The sequence below is a fragment of the Typopeltis vanoorti genome, chromosome 16, assembly GCF_054136105.1.
Source record: "Typopeltis vanoorti isolate ZY-2024b chromosome 16, IOZ_Tvanoo_1.0, whole genome shotgun sequence".
In the NCBI taxonomy this organism is placed as follows: Eukaryota; Metazoa; Arthropoda; class Arachnida; order Uropygi; family Thelyphonidae; genus Typopeltis; species Typopeltis vanoorti.
In genome coordinates this window covers 58,090,001-58,103,932 of record NC_143564.1, presented here as the reverse complement: position 1 = coordinate 58,103,932, position 13,932 = coordinate 58,090,001, and the positions used below count along the sequence as shown (strand labels likewise).

The 13,932-nt window shown below is 34.0% G+C and overlaps 1 protein-coding gene across 1 annotated transcript in view; it reads right to left on the bottom strand.

The window, feature by feature from the left end:
* LOC150098046 (equilibrative nucleobase transporter 1-like) overlaps positions 1–13,932 on the bottom strand; it is a 69,726-nt gene that overhangs the window by 8,962 nt on the left and 46,832 nt on the right. The window contains exons 8-9 of the mRNA XM_090406665.1: positions 7,666–7,731; positions 5,287–5,493 (exon numbers count right to left, since the gene is read on the bottom strand). Coding sequence (XP_090262791.1) covers positions 5,287–5,493; positions 7,666–7,731 — 273 coding nt within the window. The remainder of the gene's footprint in view (positions 1–5,286; positions 5,494–7,665; positions 7,732–13,932) is intronic.

Sequence of the window (13,932 nt, the reverse complement as noted above, 5' to 3'; positions counted from 1 at the left end):
TACCCGATATGCTATTCCATGCATAACCCTATACTGTATACTTTATGAATCAATAAGAAATTACAATTACAATTTTTAATTAAAAACCTGTGTTTTCTATCAAAATTACTTCTTGCGTGAATTTTGGGACACCCTGTATATATATATATATATATATATATATATATATATGAAAAAGCTTTAATGACTGATACCGAGAGATAAAAAGATGACATGATATATTTGAAAAAATACTACTAGTTTACTAGTTTCGTTCAATTAATCAACATCTTCAGGTATCACAATGAAAGAAATATATAAAGAGTTACAGAGACTTAAAATTGTAATAACAGAATAAGTACAAAAAGACAGTAGCGTGTTTGAAAACAAAATGCGAGCTTGAGTTCCAAACAAACGTATACTACGCGCTGTCGCGAGTGCGCCAGTACTGAACAGAGGCAACGTGTGCGTCAGAGAGATTGAAACTCAGGCTGTTGTTGATATAAGAGGAATCTACAGAAATTTCCCTACATTCGACAATCTTTCTCTCGGGTTCATCATAGCACACATGGATATTAGAAGTTTGAGTCCAGTTCACAATGTGTTGGTGGCCTTCGTCTGAGTTAGCTGAAAAGAGAACGTGGCTAGAGAGAGAGAGAGAGAGCGCTAGCTCTAGTCCAGTTATATGAGATGTCTCGACGATGTTCTTCCAAACGCAGAAGGATGGATTTAGCAGTCTGGCCATAGTATGGCTTTCCACAATCACATAAAATCTTGTGCACGCCTGGAAACTGAGTTGGACGATGTTTCGCTTTAGGTTTGCTAAGTATTGAACGAAGTTTTGGAAGCGTAGTGAAGCAAGTTTTGAAGTTAAACTTCTTGAGAATCTTTGACAGTTTTGGTGAAATAGAACTGATGTAAGGCAAAGAGATGAAGGCTCTTGGGGAAGAGGGATCTTCAGAAGTAGTTGAGTGACTGGGGTAAAGAAATTTGTCAATTTTCTTAGGAGAGAAACCATTATTAATAAAAGTTTTTTTAAGAAAAAGGAGTTCATTTTCAATTTCTGTTTCTTCTGTAAGTAATGATGATTTGGCTCGGTGAGCTAAGGTGGAAATAATACCAAATTTTTGTGGGGGTTAGTGATGGGAGGAAGCATGAAGGTATCTATCAGTATGAGTAGGCTTTCTAAAAATTGAGATTTTTAGAAAAAAAAATTTGCTTATATATATATATACATACTATATATATATATATATATATATATAGTACGAATTTTTTAAAAAATTATTAACAAGTATGAATATGATCTGAGTAGAAGAAAAGTGCCTTTCCAGTATTTCCTGTATATAAAATTATTGCTTATTACTTAGTTGAACATCGAGTCGTTTTTTGGCTTAATGTACCGCGCACAGTTTATTTGTTGTTATGTATAAGACATGAATTTATTTTTCGTTTCGAAGTTTTTTGTCAGATTTTTCCTCTTGAAGCGGTTAAATAAACTCTGCGTTACTTTTTTTTAGAAATCTAATAGATTATAGTAAGGATCACAAATAGCAAATCTAAATGGAATCCTTCCAGCCATAGTGGAATTATTATGCGTATATAGCGATGACAGACAGTAAAGGGATAACGCGAATTTAAATAGATGTTATCCGTTTTGCGAAACCAAAGAAATAATCATCATTATTATCAGCAAGTTCTAACAGGTAGTTAAACCTCCACAACCTTCCAAGTATCCTTAGATTTCATAACCATAATTCCAAGATAGGGTGGTTAGTCTTATGCCTATAAGTATTCTTTTGTCTGTAAATTATGTATGTTTTACTGGCCAGTTTGCCTGGTTGCAGGTCGAAAAACCTGAGTTTCCGCGAGGAAAACCTTACCACATCCGAATGAGACCGGCTAACCCATCTTCAGTTGAAAAGTCCTGATAAAGGTTTTTCGTGTCCTAGACGAGATTCGAATCCAGGTCTTTCCAACCAGAAGTCTTCGTCTATACTGATTGAGCTACAGAGGCTCATAAAGAAAGATTCAGAAAACTGCTGAATATGATTCGAGCTATATAGGTTCAATACAAAAAAGCACTGAGGTTATGGAACTAAAATTAACTGGGTATAGAAATTTCAAAGGCAAAACTTTATGATTTTACGTCTTTTTTTTCTTATCAAGGGGAAACAGATGTGACGTTCTCTGACGAACAAAGAGAGAAAGAGAGAGCGAGAGAGAGAGAGCGCTTGGGTTGCGCCCTTCGGTTGGAAAAGGCTTAAGTTCGATTCTCGTCGTGATGACAGAAATCTTTATATGGATTTTTTTTAGTTGAAGGCAGTTCGTCGATCTCATACGGTAGCAGTGTTTTTTTTTTTTTTTTTTTTCTCTAGGAAATTCAGGTTTTTAATCCCGCCCGCTTGCAGACTAATCGGCCTTGAGAACACGCAATTTACAGATAAAAAGTCCGCGCGGTTAGCCTAGTGGCTATGCGCTTCGCAACCATATGCCTGGGGAAGGAGTGTCCTGGGTCGATTCCCGTCGCCGACATGAGGAGCTTACGGATCTTCCTCAGCCATAACCAAGTTAGCCGGTCTTGGACGTGGACAACAGGATTTTTCTCCCAGTTTATCTGGGGTTTTTCATCCCGCAAGCAGGCAAACTTCCCCGTGAACACACGGATCTACAGCCATAAATACTTAACCCCCCCATTAGGGGGCTCAACTCGCCCCAATAGGGACGGAGGAGAAAAGGGAGGAAACTCCATATGAATAAAATAAAAAAAAATAAAACAGATAAAAAAATATTACTGCTGTTTGGGTTAACATCATTGGTTATGGTTGAGTCCAGTATTAAGAACAGAGGTGTGCTGCGACTGAAATTTGCATTGTTAAGCGTGCCACAGCCTGAAACAGTTTCAGAACCACTAGTATAACGCCCTCTATGTAGCAAAATAGGAAATAATTGCACAGACTTCAAAGTATGAGGCTTCGATGCCGGTTTATATAGCTTTTAATTAAATAAACAGTAATTAATACAGTTGTTTTATAATTAATTAATTAATTTGTTTTATTTTAATTCAACAAAACAAATTAATAAAGTAATACTTACCTAAGTAATATACATTGTATATTTATTTATTTTATTTTATTTTAGTAAATGTAAAGGAACAAAACTTTATTGTGTTCTCTTCTGTACATATGCATTTATGAATAAATACACTCTTTTTTAAGTGTTGTGCAAATAATTTCTACTATTCGCGATAGTCTAATGGCCAAATGAGGACTTCCTCCTATCAGACCATGGACAACAAGGTTAAAATTTGCTACAGCAGCTTTTTGATCTTCTTGCATCAATTTTTGTTTTCGACCTTGTAATGAAAAAAAAAAAGTTCGTCGGTTATGGCACAGGGAAACGGGTTTTGCTATCTGACTACTAGTTGAGGAAGGTACTGTAGTGTCGTTTACAAATGTAAACATTCCAGCTCATTCGTGTTTTAAAAGGTATGTCGAAAATAAAATGTCTATTTGCAAACGTAAGTTTCTGTGATTTAGTAGTTCTGTGGGAAGTTTTCGGTATTGAAACCACATTATTATATAATTAAAGAGTTTAATTTAAAAAAAAAACGATTAAAACCCGACAAGTTTAGTAAGTCGTACGACTTATATCATTTTTATTACTCTTTAATTACATAATAATTAATTCGCAATACCGAAAACTGCCCACAAAATGTATATTTGTTTTTATGACAATCCCATATGCGAAAGGTTGAACACATAGAGCCTATTAACATCGCAATAGCCTAATGGTTAGATAATCGAGGAACCCTGCTGTAGAGGAGGTTTGGGAAGACTCGAGACTCGAGTCTTCCAAAACCTCGAACATTTATAAGGACTTTGGGAAGTTGAGACTCGAGGCCGAACGACCAGATATCGAGTCCGAGACATTCGAGTAAAAAAAAATGTTTAAAATTATTTTATTTCATAAACTAAAAAAAATCTTTCTTTTCTTTCTTTTTCTTCTTTTTTTTTTTTTGAAAATAATATCATTGTAAAATGATTTGCAAAACATCTGCAACTACACACACACACATTCACACACAGCTAGAAAACAATCAGCTAGAGAACTAGCTGATTGTCATATATGCCGAATGAAAACCCCGAGTTTCGGGATGGGGAAAAAACTTCGCTACCACCATATGAATCCTGGTAGCAAATTTTCATTTGAAAATATCCGTAGAGAATTCCTCTGCATGAAGAGAATTGAGCTCAGGTTATTTCCAGTCGAATGGTGCAATGTCGTGTCACTCTTTGAACTACAAAAATTTAGTACGAAGATCCTAGATTATCCTTGGCGAAGAAACAATCGTAAATGAGCGTAAGAATACCAAATAACTTTTGAGATCTTCAAAACAAGGAAGCAAATACGTCACGACTATTTAATACTTGCTGCAATAAGCGAACCGTAAACTATTCGGCAATGTTGAGAAAGAAGTATGTAGTGTGCTCAAAACATGTGAATCATTTTATTTTATAGTTGAATGACTTGTTCATATGCGTTGTTATTTTTACTAGAATTCATTTTTATAGCATTTTAATCCTTAAAACTTAAAAAAAAACGAAGTTGATATATGCAATGCACAAACTGGAAGAATAAAATTGTAACAACAGTTTGTCCTCTCTCTCTCTCTCTCTCTCTCTCTCTCTCTCTCTCTCTCTCTCTCTCTCACACACACACACACACACACAAGCTTAGTTTCGTAATTTTGATTTTAAATCTCGTAAATGAAAGTTGATTTTAAATGCTTAAGTGAATATAAAAAGTGAAACAAGGTTGGATATTTTCTAAATCCAAATTCAATGTTATGTGGTTTTAGAATTATAGATATGACACTGCTGATCGTTATTAATAAAAAAAAAAAAACCAAAACGTCCTGGTAGTAAAAATTGAGAAAATTCAAACATTTTTGTGATCGGTAACATACACAAAATTTGAGTTAGTTGAGTCTGAATGAAAAATTAAAAATATTCCGAGTTAAGTACGTATACTCAGACCCGAAAAACCCTACTGTAGAGATCGAACACGGTTCTTTTTTCCAAGCCACTTCAAACAACTAATAAACATTCTGGCGTTATTCCACTAAATTAATCTATCACCTTAAGGCATTCACGGACATTCGTATTGCAACCTGGATGTTTGTAAAATTTAATCCGCAGCCTACAGGTTTACAAGAGGAAACGCTTCCACTCGGGTTAGCAATCAGACGAATAAGAAAATATGATTCTTTAATAAGTTAGAAAAATGAAGTTGAATGAAACTTACCCTTTCGAATATCTTGCGATATCCTCTGCAGCCAGAGATCCATCGATCCAGCATAATTCAGAGTGGCAAGCAATAGCCACGAGAACCAGTACTGATGCATATTGAAAGAGAAAGACAGTAAAGATTCTCGGAATGGTAATCCTTCTTCTTCTGAGGTAAATGGAAGGTTAGTAGTAGGCTTGTCGCTAGCATTTTCTTTGGTTGTTTCTAAAAGAAATGTCTCAATTAGCATATAATTCAATAAAGAATATTCGAACAGCGGTTTTTTTAATTTTTTACGTTAGATTTTTCTATGGGAAGGTAGCCGGCTACTTTGTTTGCAATCGCCCAAAAAACACTGCATGTTTCCGAAGTTCAAAGCCAGAAAGAATCACTCTGAAACGACAGTTTCGTTCGGCTATTCCTGAGTTCGGTTGATCCTGAGACGCTGCGTATAGCCGTTTAAGTCGACCCACAACAAAGAGAAACTTTGCATTAAAAGGTATATCCTTTGTTTCCACTTTCCTTGTCGATTTTTTAAGAGATAAAAGATCCAAACTGAGAAAAGTGTTCTTGTGGTTTTCAGGAGAATCGTATTCTAAAAAAACGTTTTTTTTTGAAAACCTTTTTTTTTTTTTTTCCAAATTTTGAAGTTTGAAATATTTTGATATTTTGCTTTGAAACTGTATATTTATTTTAAAAAAATAATAACCGAATAATAATAACCAGGGCCGCCGAGAGAAATTTTCGGGCCCGTGACATGTCTGGGGTCCGGGCCCTACTTAAAAAAGTACATCACTTTTGTTTAATAAAAAAAGTAATATAAAACATTAAACATTTATTTAAAAAAGTATACAATAAATTCAAAATTTGATACATTACATACCATACAAAATACGATTAAAAATACGAACAAAATTAAAAATATAATTTTAATAATTAAAAAATCAAATTAATAAGATTACTTACTTTTATTTTTTAGCGCACGGCCTACACTATACAGTTGCACACTTTACAAATAATCACAAAACCTTCGTCTATCAAAATACTAACAAGAACGAAGAGTTCTGCAGGGAACATTACTGTGAATGCAATTACTAGCTAGTTAGTAATTGCATTCATTGCTAGCTCAGTCGACTGCAACAACCTTGCACGAACGCCTATTGACGCCATCACACGCTATAACTACAGCGATCCGCGGCGAGAGAATCAGTGTCTTCCGGACACTCACGGCAAGCTAAAGAGCGTAGCCGTCTGTCTAAAACAAAACACAGTATTATTCTCGATATGCCATTACCCTTTATCATCGTTATATTATTACGAGAATTAAAACCATGCATTATAAACACAATTATGTGACACGTCGGGGCCCGATGGTCGGGTCCTTTTCGATGCCGAGCCCGTGACAAAAGTCTCAGATGTCAAGCCCTCTCGGCAGCCCTGATAATAACGATTAAGGAACTAGAGTAACTGTAGGTTATGGTACTAAAGTACGAGGTGGATTTTTGCACCTTTCTCTTTCAGTTATTAACGAAAGAGAGAGAGAGAGAGATTCGGTATGCACAGTGGCATATTCTTCGTATTATTAATTAATCATTATCTGTATGTAACCTTACAGACTAACCTGTAACATTTCATCAAGCAACAAATGTGGTACTACGTACTTACGTATAAAAATGCAGCATGTATGTCTAGTCTTAACTTTACGCACCGCTAACTAAAGGAATACTGATAACAGGAAGGCGAAATAAAATCACAAACTAGAGTTTTATAATCTACTGAGTTTTTTCTTAAATTCAAACGATTGTTGAGATACCTAGAAAAAGAAAAGTGCACATTACCTTAACAATTTTCTTATAACATAAAGAAGTCACTTTACGATCCTTTTGATAGATTTTTATCAATATGCATTACCTGTGCAAGAGTTTAAAATTGTCTTCTTTACGAGAAGGAAGTAAATCCATTTAAAATAAATTTCGATTAATTATTTGATTCCGAAGACTACAAAATTGCAAAGATTCTACGTTTCTTGTATTTATTTATATTTTTTAAAATTATGTTTTAATCAACGAATTTTCAAATACAATTGTAAAATTGATGTGGATGTCCTTTTCAGATAAACAGTGGAATCGCTAATAAATGCTTTATTATAAATGAGGATACAAATGCTTATATGCGATTTTTGGTGCTGTCTCTGCTTTGTGAAATAGTACATTAAGTAGGTTTAAAATTAAACGAACAACAACAAGATTTTAGCGAATTAAATGAAGATTATTTCTCACCTACTATTACGGACCTTTATCATTTTTGCAAACAATTCCATGTTTGTTATTCTCGTACTGTTATTCGTACGTATGGTTATCATTTTATATTCCTAGATTTGATTTCATTTATACCCACCTTTCTCCAAATCGCGATTCACAGCAGTGGTTTCTTCTACAGACTTCGGACTGCCAACAGTTGACTCTGAAAAAATAAATAAAACGAAATTCGTTTATTCATACGTACAAGAAATAAATATTAAAGAGGCAGAGATGAGTACCCTTGTCATTTCGATAGCTATCCTACTCATCAAAAAAAAAAAAAAAATCAGCTAACGCCTATGTTGTTCCCGTATAGGGAGTAGGCGGGGCCGTTTACCCTATCTAACTTTTGGAGACTGAGTGGGCAGTTCAATCTCCACTGGTAGCCAATCAAAGAGATTGCTGGCCCAAGGCTATCATTCAGCGGTACGCAGTGAAGAAGGCGGCAAGCTGGTGCCGCCATCTCGTGGTCTCTAACCCTAACACAATATTTTTAATGTCTGAAAATAGTGTGGGTTCTACGGTCGATTTTCTTGAGTTTACGGGACGAAAAACCCGAGTTTCCGGGAGAAAAAACCCGCTAGCCCATGCCAGAGATCGACTAACTCGGAAACCTGCCGAAAAAAGGCTTAGAAAAATTTCCTCTAGTCCGCGACTAGATTTGAACCACCAAATCCTTTCTTCATGCAGTCAAGCGCTGTAGAATGCAAACACCACTTCTACTGAGCTACACAGGCTCATCCTACTCATCAAAGACTGGATATCTATAGTAAGTATTATATGGTAATTAGACAAAAGGTTAAAATTAGAATTCCAGAAAAAATGCTGAGATGAAAAAAAGAATGCTGAGATGCAAAAAATAACAGCGTATCATCTTCCACTTCTGCCTACTAATAGCGCTTTATTATTTTGTGCTCTGTAATGTCGATATTGTCAAAATGGTGAAGTATAGTGTAATTAAATTAACTGATAATATTTCAGTGCCTCTTGATATTTTTAGCTTAAAAATGCATCTTTCATTTTACTGTCGGGAAACTTTGTATTTGAAGATAGATCATTTAATAAGGATACAACAAAAAAATGTTGGTATGTATCCAAATGTTAAGATTAGCATACATTAAGTTTACAGAACTAGAGCACCATCACTTATCCTTATGTGTTACTCCAAATGTTGGATGACTTACTAGAGAGAATATTTGGGATGATTTTAAGTTAGGTTAAAGAATGTAGGATAAGTGAACCTCTGGCAAAGAAATCTAGTTCACCTTTAGATACTGGCTGAAGCTTTTACCGCTGTTAGAATAATTTTTTCTATAGCGAGTGTAGGGACGCAGTTGGTTCACTGTGAATATTCAGCAAAGTAAATACCAGTAAAGGAACATTGCTTGAAAATTAATGTTTGCTAAAATTTGGAGTATAATAAGATATTTAAATACCGAGACAACAAAGATGAAACCGGTGAATATAAAAGGAAAGGTTCGTATGAAAAGATAAATAAAAACAGAAAAACAAGAACAAAACAGTTTGACAGAATTACAGTCATAAGGCTTATAAGCTGTTCTTATAATTATAGGATCGTGTTGGGCGGAAATCGAACGTGTAGCATAAATCCTTATCAAGTTCTTAAGACTTCTTCATACTAATGACATTTATTACAATAAATTGCGAAGTCTGGCTATCTTTTATAATTACATTTCTTGCCGAAAGGTGGCAGCACCACCGAATTATCATTGGTTTAGTTTCCCCAAGTAGGAATTTGAAGGTAAATGGCAGGAAAATGTTCCCACTAAATATAGAATATAGAACACTATGTGAAATTTTAGTAGAACTGAGATTGCTTTAAAATGTGTATACACATCGATTTGTAATAAGAACACTGGTAGCATATTATGTGAATCTCCCCAAACTTTAATAAAAATTATCTAGGAATATAAAACATCAATGAAAAGATTTCGCCAGTGTTCATCAATATAAAATAATCAATGACAATGACAATAATGCAGATAAACTGAAAATAAAAAACGGAATTATTTTATTATGTTAAGAGATGAAAGAGCTTATGTATAAAATCTACGTGCAGAAAATAACATCAACAATTTCAAAATTTCTTATTTGAACTCGAAGTTTAAGGAAATTATACAAAAGACAATAACTTGCTTATAACTTGTAATCGATCACTGCACTCTATATACCAATCACGAGCTCAGTTTTGATTTAAAAAAAAAAAAAACATTTCTAAAATGTTAACATGTCGAACTAGAAAGGGTCTTATTTGGGTTGCACGAAAATACTGAAATTTAAAACTTTTCTAATTGCAGCTTTACAGGGAAATTGTTTCACAAAGTGGAAAGTCATGGAGTAGCTATCATCCGTACTGTGAGCTTTCTTACTCTTCCAGTAGTATGGATGTCCATCTAACCTAAAAACAGATCACTGAGTCTATTATGCTGCAACAGTTGGTAAGTTGTTGTCGACTGTTGATATCAGTTGTTCATATAACTTCAGGTACTAGGAGTGCTACGAAAGTACTGCCTGCTATTTTTTTTTCTGAGAAAATATACTTCATTTAAATAATAACGGCCTTTAGATGGATTAATCCTCCATCCTTCACTCTCATTTCTTTCCACCAAAGTCTTCATCGTTCTCTGTACACTATTGCCATCGCCGAGTGAAACTCTGGAGGCGCAAAAGTCTTTAAACCAACGTTGGAGTATTTCATGAAATCCATGTTTCGGCTACTCATCGTCATCAAAGTAGTCTCCATGGAGCGCATCCTTTAGACGGCGAAACAGGTTTTAGCCAGAGGGCTTCAGAGTCGGGAGACTTAAATTGTGTGACCCAGCGTTTGACAGTCTTGCCATCAACAGCATCTTCTCCATATACGTTTTTCAGACAGGTATGAATTTCTATCGAGCTTGCATCTTCTGCACTAAAGAATTCAATCACTACTTTCTGCTTCGTAAGTGTATCTATAGCAACGTCATAGCACACAAGAACTACTTATGGGCTGCGCTCATGTGATTGATCGCAGCATCACTCGCTAGTTGAACTACTGTAGAGACTACCACTGTTCATTCAGTAACGTGTAAAGCTATCTTCGGTGTTCTAAGACAAAAAAAAAAAAAAAAAAAAAAAATATATATATATATATATATATATATATATACTGTATATATATATATATATAGGAGGCAATACTTTTGTACCGCCTCTCGTACTCTCCAATATCTTAGTAGCAGTTTTTTTTTTTTTAATTTACATTTTCGAAGAAGATAGGGCCCTACGGTGGCAGACCATAGGACCTTCATCTTCTTCAAAATTAAGATTGAAAAAGGAAAAAAGTCTTACGCATTTGAATTTTAAACGTTAGAAATTCGACTTTGTTTTCTGGAATTTATTTCATCTTTTCCTGTGGCAATTGCTTCTTAAATGATACTGCAATGATTATTCCATCGATTTGTATCCCCTCGTCCTAAAACGAATGAAAATGAATTCGCTTTATTTAATTATAATAAAAATATTTTCCCTCCTTTTTTGGTACCTATAAATCATCTTCGAGATTTTATTGTTTTAAAATTAAATAGCTGTCGTTTTAATCTTGTATATATACTTTTAAAGTCGACTACCCGTCCGAACATAATAAGTTGGACACTATTACGCAGTCATTAATTGCCATATTTATATAGACTGTAGCACACATGAAAATTTTTAAAGTTTCATGTAGGACTATTTTCCGATGGAGGTTTATAGTGTAATAAAAGAAAATAATAATATAAAAATTCCAAAGCAACATCATTCAGCATGCCACAATTATTGTCATTCTGATGTCAATGCGTGCATGGAAGATTGAAAAAAAAATACTATGAGGATCGGAGAGTTAAATAAATAAATTTTATATCATTAGAACAAAGAAAAACTTCTAATTTGTATTTCTTTGAGGAAAAAAATCATATTCTGCTGAATCCTGATTTATTTATTTGTGTTAATTTATTTTTGAGGGACTGTTAATAGCATCAACGAAACTTAAATCTCATTTATATTTTTGCTGCAAAGTTCAATAAACAACATGTTCCAAAAATCTGCCATGACGTAATCAACATAATTTAAACTACTGCGTTTTATAAATCTTTATTCCTGCAAAGAAAGGAATGTATGACATCTTATCTGGGACATAGTTTCGACTTACCAGTTAGCGTTTTATTTGCACTCTGGGATCCTAAATGAGAGAGAATAGTGAAGTAGGTTGAAAACAAATTCATGCCAACCAAGAAATTCACTTAGTGGTCTTCCCATAGTAATTCCTCTTAGAAGCTGTGATATAAATGTTTTGATCGCATAAATAATCATTAAAATGAAAATAAATAACTAATGCATTTAATCCAATTGACAGTAATTAAACACACACACACACACACACACACACACACACACACACACACACACACACACACACACACACACACACACACACACACACACACACACACACACACACACACACAATTATTGACATTAACAAAACGTGAATATTTTTTGATATTACTTGGATGAAAAACTGTGCTCTAGAAACAAGAGGTGCAATGGCAGCTAGATAATTGGTGTGTAAAAAATCAACGAAAATAATTAATTGAAAAAAAAAAAAAACATTGAACACCAGTTAACTGAAAAAAAAGTTCGCCTGAAGATAAATGATTGAAATTTGCAGTTCATAATATATACATCGATTGCGAGTAAAGGTAAGAATAAAAAGTATTCGTATGAAATCAAGAATGGCATATTTTTAGTATAAGAGACTTCAAGCAAATGATATCTCGTAGGTATAACAATGTGACGCTGTTCCAGACTGCATAAAAATTATTTTTTCTCTCTCTCCCTCTCTCTCTCTCTCTTTCTCTTCTACAGATACAAAGCAGGAATTTTTCAGGCATAAATTTCTACTATAAAGAGTGTAATGTAGTTTTATAAGTAACGAGGAATAAAACTTATTACGTTTTTTTTTTAATAATCTGCTGGAAAGTAGCTGCAGACTAAATGAAACAGATTATTGTTGATTAAAAAATTATTCAACCATGACACAGCACTATTAATAATTTTGTGGAACTCCTATTGGCTTATTGGGACAAATCATTAAAATTTGAGGGGTAGGAATTTTGGGCGAGTAAATTTTTTTTGCATAGCGATTAAGGTTTGGCATATTTTGTATATTCCTGCCTATAAGTATTCTTTTATCTATAAAAATTGCGTGTGTTCTGGTGGCCGTTTTTCCTGGTTGCTGGACGAAAAACCCTTTGACTGCTGTATGAGACCGGCTCAACATTGTCAATGTTACTTGACATATGAAAAGGTAAAATAGAATGCCAGATTCAAACTATCGAATGTTTAACTATATTTTTATCTTCATTCACTTCGTTTGATCAAAATTTATTGCGATTTGGTAAAAATAATGCTGGGTGGAGATATCTCAAATTAAAAAAGATTGTTCAAAATTACTATTCTGATTTGATTTTAATAAATAATTTTAATATCATATACAATACAAGAAAAAATATAATAACCGACCGTTCTGTTTTCTTTTAGATTAAAGACTTCAAATACTGTCTCTAGATGCATTCGGAACAAATCTTTTCATCTATAAAGTATATTAAATCTAGCTTAAGAAACCGCTTTACGGATGCGATGAGTGGTGTGTTTGTTGATTTTTAAAGAAACCTTAGGAAGATCAAGAAGAGGACTGTCGAACAATTATGCAGCAACACGCATTATATTAAGTCCTATATGATATTTTTAAGCATCGAGGGAAATTTTACTTCTGATTGGTAGAACGTTAATTAAAAATTTAGCAAAGAAAACAGATTCGCTCTCATTTAAAATTTTCTATTGTGATTTCTAATGATTTTTTAAATCAAATACTACCACCCACCAAGGGTTGTAAACTTATAGTACGTTAACAGTACTAACCTGGATGTGCTAAAAATTAAAATCATTACCCCTTCCCCTAAATACGTATAATGCAATATAATAATAATGAAATAAAACAAATAAAACATCGTTCAATCGCTACGATATATTACAACATCCAAGCAGAAGCATACATGATACGGACCATACAAATGATGTAGATAAGAGAGTTTAGGAAAAATACATGCATAATCAATCCTCACGTTATAGTGTGTTCGACTTATGTGACCCACTCGTATTTACGAGAGCGTCCCATTAACACGTTCGCTGAGTACCATCTCACTCCTGAAAACTATGGAGCAGGATATTACTTGGTGTCTTCAAGGAATGTTATGTAGGAAATACTTTTAATCGGGCTATTGCTGCTATTGAGAGTAGGAAAACCCTCAGAAACTTTTGAAAAAGT